Source organism: Stegodyphus dumicola, chromosome X1 (genome assembly GCF_044657685.1).
Source record: "Stegodyphus dumicola isolate Sdum_Otavi_A_Nest chromosome X1, ASM4465768v1".
Lineage (NCBI taxonomy): Eukaryota > Metazoa > Arthropoda > Arachnida > Araneae > Eresidae > Stegodyphus > Stegodyphus dumicola.
In genome coordinates, this window is record NC_140780.1 from 45,742,118 (window position 1) to 45,759,729 (window position 17,612).

General features: G+C 30.3%; 1 protein-coding gene across 2 annotated transcripts in view; it reads right to left on the reverse strand.

Annotated features, from left to right (window-relative positions):
- Positions 1 to 17,612, reverse strand: part of LOC118179682 (UPF0462 protein C4orf33 homolog) — a 132,777-nt gene that overhangs the window by 20,393 nt on the left and 94,772 nt on the right. For both annotated transcript variants that reach the window (XM_085808014.1, XM_085808015.1), the window contains 2 exons: positions 16,098 to 16,288; positions 15,910 to 16,013 (listed from right to left, as the gene is read on the reverse strand). In XM_085808014.1, the coding sequence (XP_085664140.1) occupies positions 15,910 to 16,013; positions 16,098 to 16,288 (295 nt within the window). The remainder of the gene's footprint in view (positions 1 to 15,909; positions 16,014 to 16,097; positions 16,289 to 17,612) is intronic.

A 17,612-nucleotide genomic window follows, 5' to 3' on the forward strand; every position in this document is an offset into this window, starting at 1 on the left:
AAATAAATACAGGGCGATAATATTTCGTGGCAACAGTTTGAAATGTAATTCGGGCATTTAAAGTGATTCAACGCAAATGCTGTTTCGAAACTAATAGCCCTTCTGTACTAACACTCATTTGGATTTTAAAAAGGAATTATAAAATTAAAAACATTAAAATAAAATCCAGAAGCTTTCAGATTTTATATTACACTCAAAGGGACTTTTTTTCATGCTTTGTGTGTCACCTTTATTTATTAAATACCAAGTTCTTTGCAATTAAAGCACATAAATTCCAATTCAACAGCAATATAATAAAATATTTAAAAACAGCATATCTTTAGAATTTCTGATAAACAGTCTCGCACGCTGGAGATAAAAATATTTTATTCATTAGTGTTACCACTGCTCGCTTTGAAACTGTTGAGTTTCCTAATCAAAAATTCATCAAAGTTTTACAAAATATGAAAGAGATAATAAAACAAATTCGAACTTAAAAATTCCAGTTTCCAGTGTGCATATTCGAGTGAAGGGTTACGTTATTCTTAATTTGATGGCTGTAGGTACTGTATTTTTAATAATACAAGACATATATTCATGAAGATTCTTAATAATTTAATTTCTTTAAATATACAGGACAATCATATTTGGTGGCAACAATTTAAAAGTTGATTCGCCGTTTATAGTGAAATGCTATAAAATGCGGTTTTGAGACTAGTAGCCCATCTGTCTTAGTGCCCCTTTGGGGTTAAAAAAAAACTACGATTTTGAAAAACGAATTTGTAAATATATATATATGATTATAAAATTAGTTCTTAAATTTTGCATATATTATGCACATATTTATTATAAAATTGAAGCATTTTGCAGAAGATTTTCCTACATACTCATAGAAATGCGTTCTTACATTCGGTTGAACGTCTTTCGCTTACGATACTGAGAAAAGTTTAGCTCTATTTCTAAAAACAGATCAAGTATTGTCAAATAGGTTGCATGTTGAAAAGAAGCGGTAATGTAAAACGACTAGAAGAAAGAACAGGATATAGGCTGAAAATTAGAGGAGGGACGATAAGAATGAAAGACAATGTGCGTGGTCATCCACGTATTATATATGGTACCTTTGATGAAAAAGACTTCTTTCCCGCTATCCATGAGTCAGTACCCCCCCTGAACCTATATAACTATTATCTGTTTCTGTTCATATAACTGGGCTCCCACTGTAAAATTTAGAATGATGCGAAAGAAAATTCGAAAGTGCAATTTACTTTAAAAGTTTTCTAATATCGATATTACCTGCTGATTGCATTAAAATTAGCTAATGACAGAGCACAAGAAATATTGTAAGACTAGAATTCTCTTATTGCGAGTGTCGAGTTGAGTACTGTATGCAAATAAAAGTTTTGAATTGGTTTCGTCTAGTTGAACCTTGCTAATAGCCGAATGATAAAACACTTGCTGATAGTTTGATTTAGGTTCAAACATAGGTGAATAGGATGATTGTATCATAGGTGTTTTGTGCAAAGTCAGTTTCCCTTAGAAAGCCCTTCACGATGCCAGCCCTGGTATGTTTGCAATAAATAACTCTCCTATGTTCTGCAATATCCAAATAGTATAAACTATTTTTTTATTGAAAATGAATAAATTACACGTTTTGTTTTGTAAAAAAAAGTACCTTGTTCAATTTTAGTTTCTTAGAGGAAAGAAGGAATAAAAGATTATATATTTATTTCTAACTGAGCCAGCCAATCGTGCAAACAAAACTTAATTTTGCTTCTTTTAGTTGAAGTAGAAATATATTGTGCATTTTGGTGAATAAAAAGGGTTTTACACTTCAGTTTTGCCTTAGAATGTCTGTTTTGTATTGTTTTACGGAAATTAAAATCTTTAATTTTTTTGTTGCAAACCCTAGATGGGAAAAACATTCTCTGTATAAAAAAATAACAGTCACACATGTACGTAATAATAAATAAATATGAGCCTATAGGAAGCAAACCTGTTGCCAAGAGTTTCTTAAATATTCAGATAGATTGTGATCATATCCCAGGTATTCGTTGAAATTAGTTGAATTTCTGTTGCTTACTTCTAGTTCAGTGCATGTTTTATATAATTTCTAATATTCGCACTTTGATCATGTGTATTCTTGAACACATCAATATTCTTGAGAATAACCTAACTGAAAGAAGATGAATCTAATCATGATCAGATCTACACAATTTTATTTTTAAATTCGTTATCATTTGCATTTTTTTGAGCGCAAACATAATTTTTTTCTTTTCATATTTCAAAACTTTCACCATTTACACCCTTTAAAAATAACTGCATATTATTATACTGAAAAATGAAACTTAAGAATGTATTGAATTCTGGGAAATCTTAATTCGTTATATCAAAAAACCAAATTATAAATATAAATATTTATAAAACTTTATATTTCTGTATTAGGTAACTACAGTGAAAGCAACACTGATAGAAAATGTTTAGAAACACTGTGCATTAGCTCTTTTTAACTACAATATTTTGAAAATATATTTTCAATTTTCCGACTGCACATACTAAACTCATGTTCCATAAAATGCATAAAGAGCATTGATCCATCAGCGGATGAGCAATGAAGTCTTTGAACACTGGTAATTCGGACTAGGAAATGGCAGCACAACCTCATAATACATTAATCATAATTCAGCTGAAAATGAGAAAAGAGGAAAAAACGTTTTATGCTTATTAAATGGAGTATATAACTCTCCTTTTACAAAAGCTCGAAAAACAGAATATTTATATCATTTGCATTTATAGTTGCATGCTGTATATAATATAAATGTTTGCTTCTTACTTTATGATTCATATAAATATATAATTGGACTTTAAACAGTTTCTAAACATCTTTATTTCCCTTATTTTTCTAATACTGTCATAAAAGAGAGAAATAATAGCACTTGTTTATAAAATGCTAATTAGATTATTTAAAAAACATAAATGGCGAAACCTTTTTTTTTCCCTCCTTAATTTAGTTTCTCTTATAACACTTAAGCATTTTCTTTAACCTTATATACAATTATTTTAAATTCTTTCTTAAACATTTTATAAAAAATAACACATTGATGTAAGTGTAAACCATTTGGTTGCAAAGTTATGCAAAACTTGCGTTTAGTGTTAAAAAAAAGACTGTGAATTCGATAAAGGCTATGGTATTCTCAGATGCATGTATTTAAAATTATAAAATTCATACTTAGATTACATTTAAAATTATGCTTATATATGTATCATAAAATTGAGTTCGTTTTGTTGAAAAGGATTTTCCCCATAGAATTTAACTTACAGATGTACGTTCTTACATTCTACTAATTGTCTTCTTCTGATAGTACTCAGAAATGTTCTGCATCTGTTTCTAAAAACCGATCAAGTATTTTCAAATAGGGTGCACCTTGAAAAGAAGCGGTAATATAAAGGGAAATGAAGAAAGAACAGGAATTGCTTCCAAAATTAGAAGACGAAGGATAACAATGGAAAGCAATGCGCATGGTCATTCCAGATATTATATGGTAGATTTGATGAAAATGACTTCTTTTCTGCTGTCCACGGATCCCGAGCCCATGTCCACTATTTCATTTTATTTGTATACTACAGTCATTCCAATCTGAAACTGCGCTGAAAAGGTCAAAATTGTACTAAGCAGCAGCTTATTTCTTAAATGGAAAGTGATTCAGAAACTGAAAGTTTTTTTGGAAGTTCAGATGAATCAATGTCATCTGAAAGTGAAACAAACGATTCTATTGCAGATGCAAGAGACTGGTGTGCTGTTAATACTGCTACACCGAGCCCTGCACCCCCAAATTTTCCCTTCACTGGCTATCCAGGATTCAGCTCCCAGGTAGATGATTCATGTGATCCTCTGAGATATTTTTATTTATACTTTGATGAGGTTATAATCTCTTCCATAGTAGATGAAACAAACAGATATGCCTCTCAATTTTTTGAGGAAGCTGAGCTAACACCTTCATCACAGGCTCTCAAATAGAATGAAACAAATAGAAATGAAATGAAAAACTTTTTTGCACTTTTATTACTACAAGGAATTATTCAAAAACCAACAGAAAAGTGGTTTTGGTAACAGAGACCAGTTATAAGCACCCCTTATGTGGGAAAAGTGATGATTGAACAAAGATTTAGCTTATTAATGAAATTTTTGCATTTTGCAAACAATGAAGAATTTAACAGCAGCAGTCATTCGCAACCCAAACTGAAAAAAAATTATGAAATTCATAAAAAATTGACTGAAAAATTTAAGAGTGTTTATGTTCCCGAAAGGAACATTACAGTGGACGAATCAATTATTGCATATATGGGATTGCTTGGATGGAAACAGCACATTTCTTCAAAACGAAATCGTTTTGGAATTAAACTTTTTCAACTCTGTGAAGCAGCAAGCGGTTATATATGGAATTCGATAATATATACAGGAAAAAATACGGTATTTAGAGAAGAGTATGAACAGTACGGGCTAGCTACAAAAAGTGTTTTGTCTTTAGCGCACGATTTGCTAGGACTAGGGTATTCAATTACAACAGAGAATTTCTATACCTCTCCCGAATTAGCAGAAATTTTTATTCAGAAGAAAACCGATTTATGTGGGACTATGAAAAGCAGCAGGAAAGGTTTACCGTCATTTTCTAAAAATGAAAAAAATAAGAAAGGGGAACTAAAAGCATTCCAAAAAGGAAAAATTTGTGTGCTAAAATGGAAGGTCAAAAAAGAGATCTGTATGCTGAGCACGTGGCACAATGTGGAAGTTGTAACAAAAAGAACAAACGTAGCGAAAAAACCCCAAGCTGTCGTACACTATAATATAAATATGGGAGGTGTTGATAAATCTGATCAGTGTTTATCGTATTATCATATCTCGAGGAACCAGCAAAGGAAATACTAAAAAAAATTTTTCATCACTTACTAAATCAGACTGTGTGGAACACATTTGTGATTATAAAAAATCAGGAGGATCTTTAATGCATGTTGAATTTAGATAAAAATTGATCGAGCATTTGATCAGATAGTGGGATTTCTATGGACAATACAAATCATACGAGAACAAAATCATCTGAGAATGTAATACGCCTTACAGGTAGACATTTTCCTTCGTATGTTTCAGATTGTGTTATGAACAAAAACACTCATCGTTCCAGGAAATGTGCTGTTTGTACCCAAAAAGCAAATCCTAATGGTAAAAGGATTCATCGCGAAACGCGATTCCAGTGTGAGGAATGTGATGTTGGACGCTGTGCAGCACCTTGCTTTAAAATATACCATACAGTTCCTGTAATTTAGAAAATAGTTCTTAAAGCTATTTCTTTTAATAACTCCTGTAATATAGAAATAGCATTTTTTAATTTTAAACATTTTTCAGTTTACAACTCTAAGAACTGGATAGGAGTTAAGTGGCACTAAATAAGGGTTCGGGGGCTTGAGATCTTCAGAAATATTCGCTTTACACATTCCGTACATTTTTTCTATAAGAGAAATTGCACAGAATTTTATACTCAGTCTTTGTTATATTATAAAAAATTACACTTTCATCATCCTTTCTAATGAAGCGAACCACGTTTCTAAACTTTTGGTGAAATGATTGAAGTAGCACATTCTTATTATTTGGCAATATGATACATTCCGTCAAAAATTGACTATATTTTGCATTTATATTTTATTTTTTCCCATGGATTTTGAAAATGTCAAATTTCTAGAATTTATCTTCTTGTTCTTTGCCTTATTTTCAGTATTTGCATGCTTTGTTTATTTCTAAGTTTTATTTATAAATATAATACTAAAATTATTATTATGTATGGAAAAATAATGACATCTCTAGATTTGTCTTGAATATGTATTTTGGAAATCAACTTGCTTTTATTCTTATTTGGAATACAATTAGTGTACGTTCTAAATTTGTGTTTATTTCATGTGTAAGCCTTTCATATGGACATTAAATTTAATATGTATATGTATGTGTGTATATATATCTGTATTCACTGTTTTTTCTCACATTTTTAGTAAACATTGAATTTTAGTAAACATTAATTTCTTTTGTCTCATACATTACTTTTAAAAGTCTGTTCGGTTTTATGCTAAATTTTAATTAGGTATATGAAAGCTAGATTTAATATTTTCTATAAAAACTGTGTCTTCATATTTATTTATTTGAAGATGAACTGATAATTATCATTAATAAGAATAACATTGCTTTTAATAATTTATGCTGATTTTATTTTCGAAGCATTATATATTGCAATTAATTTCAGTAAAATAACCTTTTTATTTTGAATAGCAATTTTTCTGTGGTATTTGGTAATGATTTAAATTTTGATTATTTTCTTAAAAGAATTATCTTTAAATTATTTGAATGAAACTATATTTTATGTGTAAATGTAAGAATACTTATTTCTTTTACTTAAATGAGCTGGTCATTTTTATTTGTTGGATTAAACCTTTGGAAAAAAAAAGAGAAATTTCGAATTTTTACTAACAAAGGTGCCAGAAATTAAAAATTAAATGCTTTCTTTTTTTTTTTTTTTTTTTTTTTTTTACTTTTTGGGTTTCAAGTTTAATTTATGTGTGAATTTCGCATAAATATTTTTTTCACAGCTCATATATGTTTGCTTCCTGTTGCGTATAAATTTCATATTTATAAACTTAATAATACTGTGCTCCAAAGAAAAATATTCGAATGGTTGGCTTTATTACAGTTCTGTCTCCTAAATTTTTAAATTATGTGTATTAACTATCTTCGTTGCTGAGTGTCATAAAGTAAAGTTGCAATTTACATTATCTTCTACAGTGATCCTATTTATCAATTAGAATCTGCTTTCAAGTGTAATTTTTATGCTTGTTTCACAGATTAATTAGTGATTGTTAAAATTATTTTAAACATTTTCGTATTCGAGCAGGCATAGTTCTGACAGATTCACTAAAGGGGTTTTCAATACATATTTAACAAAATTAAGTTAAATTAAAATAAACCAATGCAAAACCTTTCGGATGTATAGAAACGGAAGCCCATTTTGTAGTTTTCCATTTGCTTTTGAAACTACTCCTTCCTAAGTTTGTTTCATATATGTCTTTTTGCTTAATAACAGTAAGAAAAAAAGGTTTTTGTTTTCTTCCCTCTAAGTAAATATGTTATTCATTTTTCTTTGTTGAATATAAGCAGAAGAAAATTTAACAAACGAAAAATCTTCATTGGGGAAAACCTATTTCTTCCAGTCTAACTAAAAAGAGTTAAAGTAACAGATGCAATAATTATTTTGTATGATTTAGAAGACCGTTTAAGAAAATGATATGCATTCCAAAATTTGTTGTTTACAAAGTAAGGAAATTTGAAAATTTTATTTAAAGCAATTTTGCTTTAAGTTTCTTTTCCTTAATCAATTACTTGAATAATTTTGAAAACTGCTTCATTAACCATGGAGAGTGGGGAATCTTTAAATTAAAATCATAAATAAATTAGTATGTAAAACCCTAACTTTGGAAATTGATTCCAATACAGTTACATTCATAAATGGAAATGTTTCGAAATAAGTACAGTATTGTTAATTAATCCATCACCAAGCTATCTATCTGCCAGCTGAAATATTTTTAAGAAATTATCAAGGCTGCATATATTCGCATTCAAGAACTTTCCTAATTCTGATAGGAATACGCTTTCATAATAGTTACGAGTTCACATACATATGTGTAAGAAATGCTTTGTATTTCTTACAGTGTAAAATAATTTTATACTAAGTTCTTCTGAGATTGATGTAACTAACGCTGAAGACTGCGAATAATAATTAAACGGAAAAAAAGAAGGTTATATTAAAAAAAAAGGCTACATATCCAAGAATATTACCAAGTAAGTATGTTCACAAAATTGAAGAAAACAAAGGGTTAATTATGCTTCATAAACCGTGGTTATGAAGCATAATAAACCCTATACAATTAATTTCAATTCTAGAGTGTACCTTAGAATCTATAATAAGTATCCATATCTATGAAATTCTTAATATTTTTCAAAAGTGGATTTTCGTAAGAAAAAATATGCTATAGTTAAATATGCACAGATTTGTATAGAAGGAAGCACTTTGTTTCTTTAGAGAAAAATCTTAGTTTTTCTAAATTATTATTACAACGTATAAAAGGTAGTTGATGTTTATGAGACAGAACATCCGAATTCCACATTTTTTCCTCCGTTGCATACTTTTCTTTTCATAAACTTTCATTTAGCTCACTCTTGGTATTTGTTGCGATGGCTAAAACTTTGTCAACGTTATTTCTTGATAAGCTATCCAAATTCATATCTTGTTTGCATCCTGTTCATACATGAAAATACATTACGATGAAGCGGTTTCTTAAAAATTTGACTCAGATTTTTTTAATTTAATTTGTAAATGATTTTGCACACATATCTTCATTTAACAAAAAAATTAAAACTCATAATTTTACTGTTGGTACAACCGGATAGACCAGAAAAATCTTTTAATTGAAATTTATATAAGATTTTAAGGTATTTTCTAATTTTTGATAAAATCGCTGAATTTTTTTACCATCTGAAGCAACAGAATTTTTCGAAACAAAAGAATAATTATTAATTTTCAAAAAATGGTTTTCCAGTTGAATAATTTAATTGAAAACTTGTCATTGAGAATAAAAAGATAAAAATTTAAAAAGAGAGAGAGCTCTTAAAAAATTATCTTTGATTTGAAACTCATAAAATATTAATGAACTAAAAGGAAAATATATTTTATTATATGGTTAACGGGAAAGACAGATTAACTAATTTTCCTTACAAAATTCATCTGCGATTTTATATCGTGAACAACAAAAGCGTGGGTACCTACACAATGAAATCGAATTGCATAATCAGAACTATCGGAACTTTATAAATTTACCACGGGCGTCCCATGCTTTTATTATTCATGAGTTATAATTGTAGATGAATTTTGTATAGAGAACTCTAAAATCGCTTGTTCTTGAAAGTGTTCTTGAACTTTTCGAAGCGAGGAGCTTGAAGGAATTCTAAATGCCCTCGTGCAGATTCGAACTCCTGCCCTTCCGCATACGTGTCGAGCGTGCTCCCAATTACACTACGAAGGCATGTAGAAGGGAAGGAGAAAATACCTTATGAACTATTTAATAAACTACTTTTCTCCTTTTAGTGCATTAATATTTTTATGAATTTTTTACAAAAGCGCCTTTATAAAATCCCTTTTTGATTTCTCCACACTAAAGTCATACTGGAAAAATAAAAATGAATTATTTGTTTTGGCATAAGACTGGCAAATTAATACAAGATATTCAAAGTGAAAAATTAATATGGCATTGGTTATGCAAATTTGCATCCTAATCACTGAATGAACATTGAATAAAACTCGATAATCTTATAATAACGGGTTGATACAATTAAGGCCAGTCCTATTTATTATATATTATATTCTAAAAGCAAAATCAACTAAAGGAATGTAATAATAATTATGAGTGCTGAAAATGAATTTTTTTTAATTTATAAAGTAGGCATCAAAATTAAATTCCTTCTTAACTTGATTCCTTCTTAATTCTTCCCTGCTGATGTTGCTCTTATTTAATAACGCTGCTCTTAATCAACATTATTAAATAAATAAATAAAAGTTACAAAATAACTGCTGCTATATTTGATCGAAATTTTTATGGATTAAAACATCTCAGACCATGCGGAATACTAGGGATCCGATATATTCTTATCCTGGCATAAGATTACATTAAACTCGTTGAAATTTTTCCCTAATTTAAAAATAAAATCTCATTATGCCTTAGAGTTGTGAGGCAGAGAAACAAGTAGCCTTTCTAGCACCTACACAGTAGCTAAGAATTTATAGCAATCAAAGGATTTTTGAGAAACGGCCGAAATTCGGCAATTATGTTCCATATTACATACATTCATTTGAAACATTACTTTTCAGTTAATCCGACTGTGCAATTCCACGATTATTAGGTTTTTTGGGGGGAGGTTAAGGATTTTAGTATTGATAATTAGGAACGATAATAGTACTGATAGCAGTATTTTTATTTAGAGAAACATGAGTAAAACCCTTATGTAGTATATTAGGAATGAGAATAGTACTAATAGCAGTATTTTTATTTAGAGAAACGTGAATAAAACTTTTATGTAGTATATACCCTCTGTAATACCAGACTAATCTCTACAGTTATATCTCTACTATTATATAACGAATATGTATATACCTTTATGAAGAATACGATGAACCTTACTTAAGCGACTAACAATCAGATACAACAGTATGTATGTATGCATATTTCTTTCGCATTGTGGAAAAGCGGAAATACTTACAATCCTTTTTGAACTTGATAGAGCCATCAAATTTTGAACGTCTCCCGAACATGTGCGTTTTGAAATCCGACTTTTGAATTTCGAACTTGCTTATTTATTTATTTTTTAATTTATTCATAATTTATGGGAATTTAAGGAGCTTTTGAATATGAACTCAGTGATTTAAATGTAATGTTTAAATTTGCTCAGAAAGCGGAACTTTGTTCAGATAATTCAAATTTAAACAGATAACTCAGCGGTATAAAAGAAGTCTGTTGCCAATTTGCGAAATCGCAATATAGTATTTATCTTTCAGATTTAACCACATTGCAGGAACACAGCGGCACCTAGAATCATCAGATTTTATTAGACACACATAGTGCTGTGCTCAAACATTCTCAGTTCGAAGCCCGACTTTTGAATTTTGATTTTATTTTTATTTATTTATTATTTCGTGTGAATTTAAGGATTTTAATTAAAAATTAAGCAGTTAAAATCTTTGTTTTGTCAGCGAACAAAACGTAAGATTTTTTAAACGCATATATTTCAAATTTCAGAAAAGTCAGCGATAAAAAAGGAGCGCGATGCCACTTGGCAAAATTCCAAAATTTCAAATGTAATCAACAAACTCAACAATCTAAAATAAATGTATTGCCACTGTCCGAATTAAAATATTTTTATCTTCCACACGGCAGTGTATTGCCATTCAGCAAAGCGTAAGATAGTTTTTAATTTTTTTTTTCCAAATTTGTTCTTTTTTTTAATTAGCAGACTAAGCAATTGAAAAGCAATAAAGCATATTCATTTCAATTATTATTAATCATTAGCTGGAGCCAAGAAATTGCATTAGCTAGATTTATTAAAATCGTATATACTTTTTTCTTTTTTTACAATTACCATTTCAAGAGTCTGGTCGCGCAAGCGGCTAGTTCTGTAATACATTCATCTATACCGATACATTTGCTCGGAAATTCATTTGGCATCTTGATCTTAAATGCTCACGTGCATATAGTTTTACCTTTTAGAGTGCCTCAGTTTTAATAGCAGAGATTAAACTGCTTTAGTTGTAACAAAATTGATTGTTTCGTATTTTGAACTTTTACTTTTCCAATGTTTTCATTACTTGTGTATTGTTAACAAGGCATTATTAACATAAGTGTTCTAATGAGCCAAGTAGACGTAATTCAGATCATTTTAATATTAATATTATAAAGAAATAGAATGATGGGAAAGAAAAATGCAAGTATAATTTACATTTCAAGCATCGAAATCATCTGCGTTTCGCACTACAATTAACAAACTGGAGAGAGCAAGAAATATAATAAGACTATAATTATCTTATGCCAATATTGAAAACTACAGTTATCCGAAATGTTTGATCTTCTTTCTAGCCTAATATCAAAAATTAAACTTATTAACTCATTCATATGTTTGTAATTTTTTCTTTGATATAAATAATATAAGGAATGAAATACATAATATACAATTTTAGCAAACTTTGTATTTTGTTCTTAAAATGAGTACTATATATCAATAGAATTATTGCCTCTGTTTAACGAATATTTGAACCCCGCAAGTAAACGAATGATAGACTACGAAATACTGATAGGTTGATTCAGGTTCGAACCCAAGTGAACGGGATGGCTGTATCACAGTTGTTTTGACAGCTTTCTTCCATGTGCAACAGGGATATGAGCCAATTTTCCTTCGAACGCTCTTCACGAAGGCATCCCCTCGTGTGCTATGCTTATTCAAATAGTCTGTTTTTAGTTTAACAGACATAAATTATGCTTTTTGTTATGCGCAAAGAAAGGAGCCTGTTTAATTTTAGTTCTTGGGAGTGGGAGGGAGATTATTTCTTCATTCCTAACTCAGCCAGCCATATGAACAAAAATTAATTTTCCTTCTTTTAGTTGAAGTAGACACAGGTTGCGAGTTTTGATGAATAAAAGTGGTTTTACATTTCAGTTTTTCCATAGAATGCCTGTTTTGTATTTTATTTTATGGAAATTAAAATATTTAATTTTCTTAGGTGTAAAACCGTAATTGAGAAAAACATTCTAGAAACAAAAAGATTAGGAAGCAAACCTGTTGCCCAGAATGTTCAGATAGATTATGTTCACATTATTTCGGGTATTTGAAGTTCTGTTGAAAAGCTTATTTCTAGTTCAAAGCATGTTTTATATAATTTCTAATATTCACATTTATATTGACACATAAATAAAAATAACACATAACTGAATGAAAGTGAATTTAATCGTAAACTGTTGTGCCCAATTTTGTTAAAACATTCGTTATCATTTGCAAAATTTTAGTGCAAACATAATTTTTTCTTTTCATATTTTAAAACTTTCGCCATTCGTACCCTTCAAGATAATTCCATATTATTGTACTGAAAAATTAAATTTAAAAATGTAATGAATTCTGGGAAATAATCTTACTTCAATGAAGTATAAAACTAATAAATGCATATGGAAATATGTGGAAATAAATTCTATTTTTCTAATTAAAAAATATTGCATTTTATTGAATATTAAAAGCCAAGTTATCTGCATAAATATTTAAAGGATTTTATGTTTCTGCATTATGTAACTACGCTGAAAGTAAAACTGAAAGACAATATTCAGTAAAAATATATATTACCTCTACTTATATATAATATTTTGAATAATTTGAAAAATATTTTCAACTTTCCCATTAAAAATACAAAACTCACATTCCATAAAGAGGCTTATCAGCGTCCAAGCAGTACATTACTTGCACCAATGTTTATCAGCTGAACATTGGTAATTCGTTTAGAGGTTCGGATCCCACGAACGGGGCTGGCTGCACGAGCGTTTTCGTCATTTTCCCCATGTTTAACATGTAAAGAAGCCAGTTTCCCTTAGAAAGTCCTCCACGAAGGCATCCCTTCCCTTAGGCAGATAATTCTCGAGGCTTTGCCATAACCACATAAGCCTAATGTTCCATAAAGCGCATTAAGAGAGCTAGCACACCAGCAGTTCAGCGGTAAAGTGACTGAGCACTGATAATTCGATACGGTTTGAAACGCGGTGAAAGGGCTGGCTGCATGGGCGATTTCGTGGTTTTCTCATATATAATTTGTGCCTGATCCAGTTTTGCTTAGAAAGTCCTCCTTGAAGGTATCTGTTCACTTCAGATAGCCCTCGAGTGATTTGAACTAAATTAAATAAAATTATAAAATATCAGCATTAAAAGCATTAGATTATTGCTTCTGTATATTCCAATTTAGAAATATTAATTTTGTAGAGGGAAGAAATTTGCAAATTAAGTTCATGTGATATCTGAGAATAGAATCAGAGACTTTCTAGTTGCTACTTACAGGTGGAGAACATTACACCGAAAGGACATATGAGAGAAATTTGGTAATTTTTTTTTAATTGTTATTATTTCAGTTATTGAATTTAAAGAACCGGGACTGCGAGTCTAGGCCATAAAAACATAAGAATCAATCCATCAAAATTCGATTTTTTTTCATTAACGCTCTTATAATTTTTCAACACCAAGATTTCTAAGAGCAACTGTTTATATTTGCTCTTAGCCCCCTCCCACGCCCAAAATAATAAGTAGTAAAATTGTAAAACATACTGATATTTTCTTAAATTTTAAAGAAAACAATATCGTTAGGGCATACTTAATAAACCCTCTGCTTTCCTTACTTACCGCTTTACACAAAAGCGGAAAACTGAGTGACCAAAACTATAGACGTATGTGATTATGATTAGGAAATAAACAAGTTTTTTTACTTCAGATTCAGTTAATTAGTTTGGTCATTATATCAAGTAAATTGAGAAATATTATTTACATTCGCAATTTCAGATAAACTCTGAAAAAACACCCAAAGTTGCAAATAAAATAAGAAATTTTCGAAGTGTCCAAGATAATTTACTTTAAAAAAAGGAAAAACATATAACATATCGAAAAAATTTTGTTTCAGTGAGAAAATATTCCTTCTGTCATAGGCAATCAATCGTATATAAGAGGTAAATTAATAAATAACTAAAAGTGAAGGGTATTAGAAACGCAAAAATATCTTGATATTACGGGCATATGCACATAAATTGTCCATAAAAATTTAAATATATATATATATAAACACGCACGCACACCTACATACATACATAAAAATGCAGATTTATAAACAGGAAAAGAAATTTAAACAGTTATAATTCTTTTCATTTAATGTCTTGATTTCAGGTTTCCACAAAATTTTCAGTTGGTAACATAGTCTGTAACTAAAGCGAACAATTACTGCTACAAGTCGGATCGCTTTCCAAACACTTGAAAACTCCTGAAGGGCAAAGTTCTGACAGTGCTTGATAATTTTTACAGCGGAAACTAATCAGTCTATCTGATCATTCTCTGCAGGTGTGTGTTTGTGAGGGGGGGGGTTGAGAAAACTGCTTAATGCTTTTGGTGAGTTCTGTGAAAGACAGGTCTAACAATTTTCAAAAGCTTTCGTGACAAAGCTGCTAACGCTTTAGGGAACAATACGTCCAGAGGGTCAGAACCTTCGGAGGGTTAAGGGAAACTGGCTCGTATAAACGTTACACATGGAGAAAACCATGAAAACAAACATGCAGGCCAATGTTTTCACTGGGATTCAAAACCCAGACTAAATTAATAACTGTTCAGTGATTTAATTACTTGGTGGATGCTGGTGGGCAACATTTTTAGTTTTCAACATTTATGCATATAAGTGAAGTTAAGCTTCCTTTCTTGGAACGAGTGACTACAGCATTTACATTTTCCTTCCTTAACAATTTAAGTTCAGTATAGTCAGCAAAACATTTAAATGTAGATAATGGCTTTTCACTTAAACCTTTAGGAATAGATCAGAGCTTGAAGTATGCATATCAGCAGATGTTGAAGATAAGGAACTGCTAGAAAAAAACAAAATGACATATGGAGTATGAAGAATTTTGGTCAGCTATGCAGTTATTAGAAAAGTAACTGCACAATCACAATTGAGCCTCCATAACAAGGCTATCACAATTGAAGCATGTTCATTCTTATCAGCGATATATTAAATGGGTCCATGGAAGCAAGTTGAAACAGATGTAATCAATTTTGCCAATACTGGTTGTTTCTATTTTCAATCTTCTCACAGCCCAAGATATGAGTGGTTTGTATTTCTCTACAATTTAACTGTCTAAATTTCATTTTAATTGTCTAATCTGATGTTATATTTTTACATAGTCCAAGAGTTTTTCTATTTATGTAATCTCTGAATGATAAATTTTATCTAAAACGAAATTTGAGAAAGATGATGATTGAACATTTAATAAATCTGGAAATTTCGGATTTGAGAATGTAAAAAATTCCAAATTCTGGCTATACACAGATCACAATAATCTCTCCATGAGCAAGTTTCCCTCAGAAAGGTTCTTCATAAAGCATCCTTCACCTTAGTGTGCTGTGCCATAATTTACTAAGACAACGTTCATAATTCCATATAAATTTCTAAATCAATTCTAAGAAAAGTACTGTTGTAAAAAAACAGTTTTATAAATCAAAAAATTTATATGCATTTTTTAAAATAAAAATCCAACCGGGAGATTTTAAGTACTTTCTGTAGAACTTACCATGATTTTCTACAGCTTCACGCCATACATCAGACAGGGTAAGGGAATGGCCCACATCGAATATGACCGAGAATGAAAGGTATCCAAAGTAGTCTAAACGATGACTGAAATGCAAAATAACAACATTAATACAGGCTTTATCCAAACTGTTAAATGAGTAACCAGAAAATCCGAACAAAGAAGCTTACAAGTCTGGTTGCTCAAACTGATTTCTTGGCACCGGATATAAAGCTTCGTAGTGACGACCTTCGCCTGATCCATGAATAGCATACGCATTAAAACAATATGTACGAGGAGGAAAGTAAGCTTTAGGAATTCTGGCAATACCATGCCAGCGGCCACAGGCGATTGATGCATTATAAATCAAAGGCAGACACATCTATTTAAAATTGACAATTTAAGAAAGATAAGTATTCTTCTTTACATAGACAAGTTTAAACTTGAAATTAAAACAAAAGCAGAAATGATAATAATGTAGTACAGTGGCTTCCAAAAATTAAGCATACAATGCAAATTACCAGTTTCCAAAAAAATAGCAAAATTTAAGCGGGTACTAATCGCTGCAGATATGGTTTGCAGTATGCTAATATTGTACATTACAGCCATATACTCGTTAGGCAGTAACTGAAGGTATTCTGAGGAATTTAATGAGGTTCATTTATAAATGCTGATAAAGAGTGTTTATAACTTTTCTAAGATGATTTTTGATGCTATTTCATGTCTCTAAGGTTGAAAAAAGATATATGGCAGGTAGTATGCAGACATGCTATAATATAAACCGAAGCAGGTCAGTCAAAGATGTCCCTCTTTTCTTTAGTGTTGAATATTGGCGACTTCTCGAATGTGGAAACAATTCTAACTGGTTGTCTGGATAATTGTGCCTGGTCAACCAAGGGTTGCCACCCTTTCTGAAGATCGGTGTATTGCACATGTAGCCAAGCAGAACTGTCATATAACTACCATAACTGTTACATCCTTGGTTACATCTATGTTGCAGCATTACTTACACGATATCTGCCAGTACTTGCCACCGAAGGCTTCACGTGAAGATATTGTAAGCCTGACTACCACATTTTTAGGTTCCATTAACCATTCAATCCAGAAGGGCAAGATTAAAGTTGTGTCATCACTATTTCAATTGGACTGTCTCAGATTGATGAAACATCCTGTTCATGGACAAATCAAGATTCACCCTGGAATCAGATGATAAGAATGTAAGGATCTGGACAGAATGAGACACATGAAATCAGACCCGAACATTTATATTTACTTGCTTTTAGCTTTAAATCAGGGATTCTTAACACTTTTTCTTGCAACCAAATCAACACCTTTAGATTTTTCTCTATAATATATATCTTACAATGTAACAATACGAAGAACTCCACATAGGTAACTTCAAGATTACAAACTAAGAATAAGATAAACACTTTTGGAAAAAAAAAAAAAAAAAGGTTAATTAGAATTGTATTTTATTATTTTTTATTCTTATTATTTTTAATTTTACAAATATAAACAAGCTGTCAGACACAAAATTACAGATTCTAATTGCACATATGTTCGATTTTCATTAATATGATGGCTGTGTATTGTGTATTGAAATAAGTTTTTGAATATTTGGCAAAAATTCCTTAATGTAATTCTTAAACTGCCTTGTCCAGAAATATTCAACCTGTTTCTTGGTTTTTATGATAATTTATTGGTTT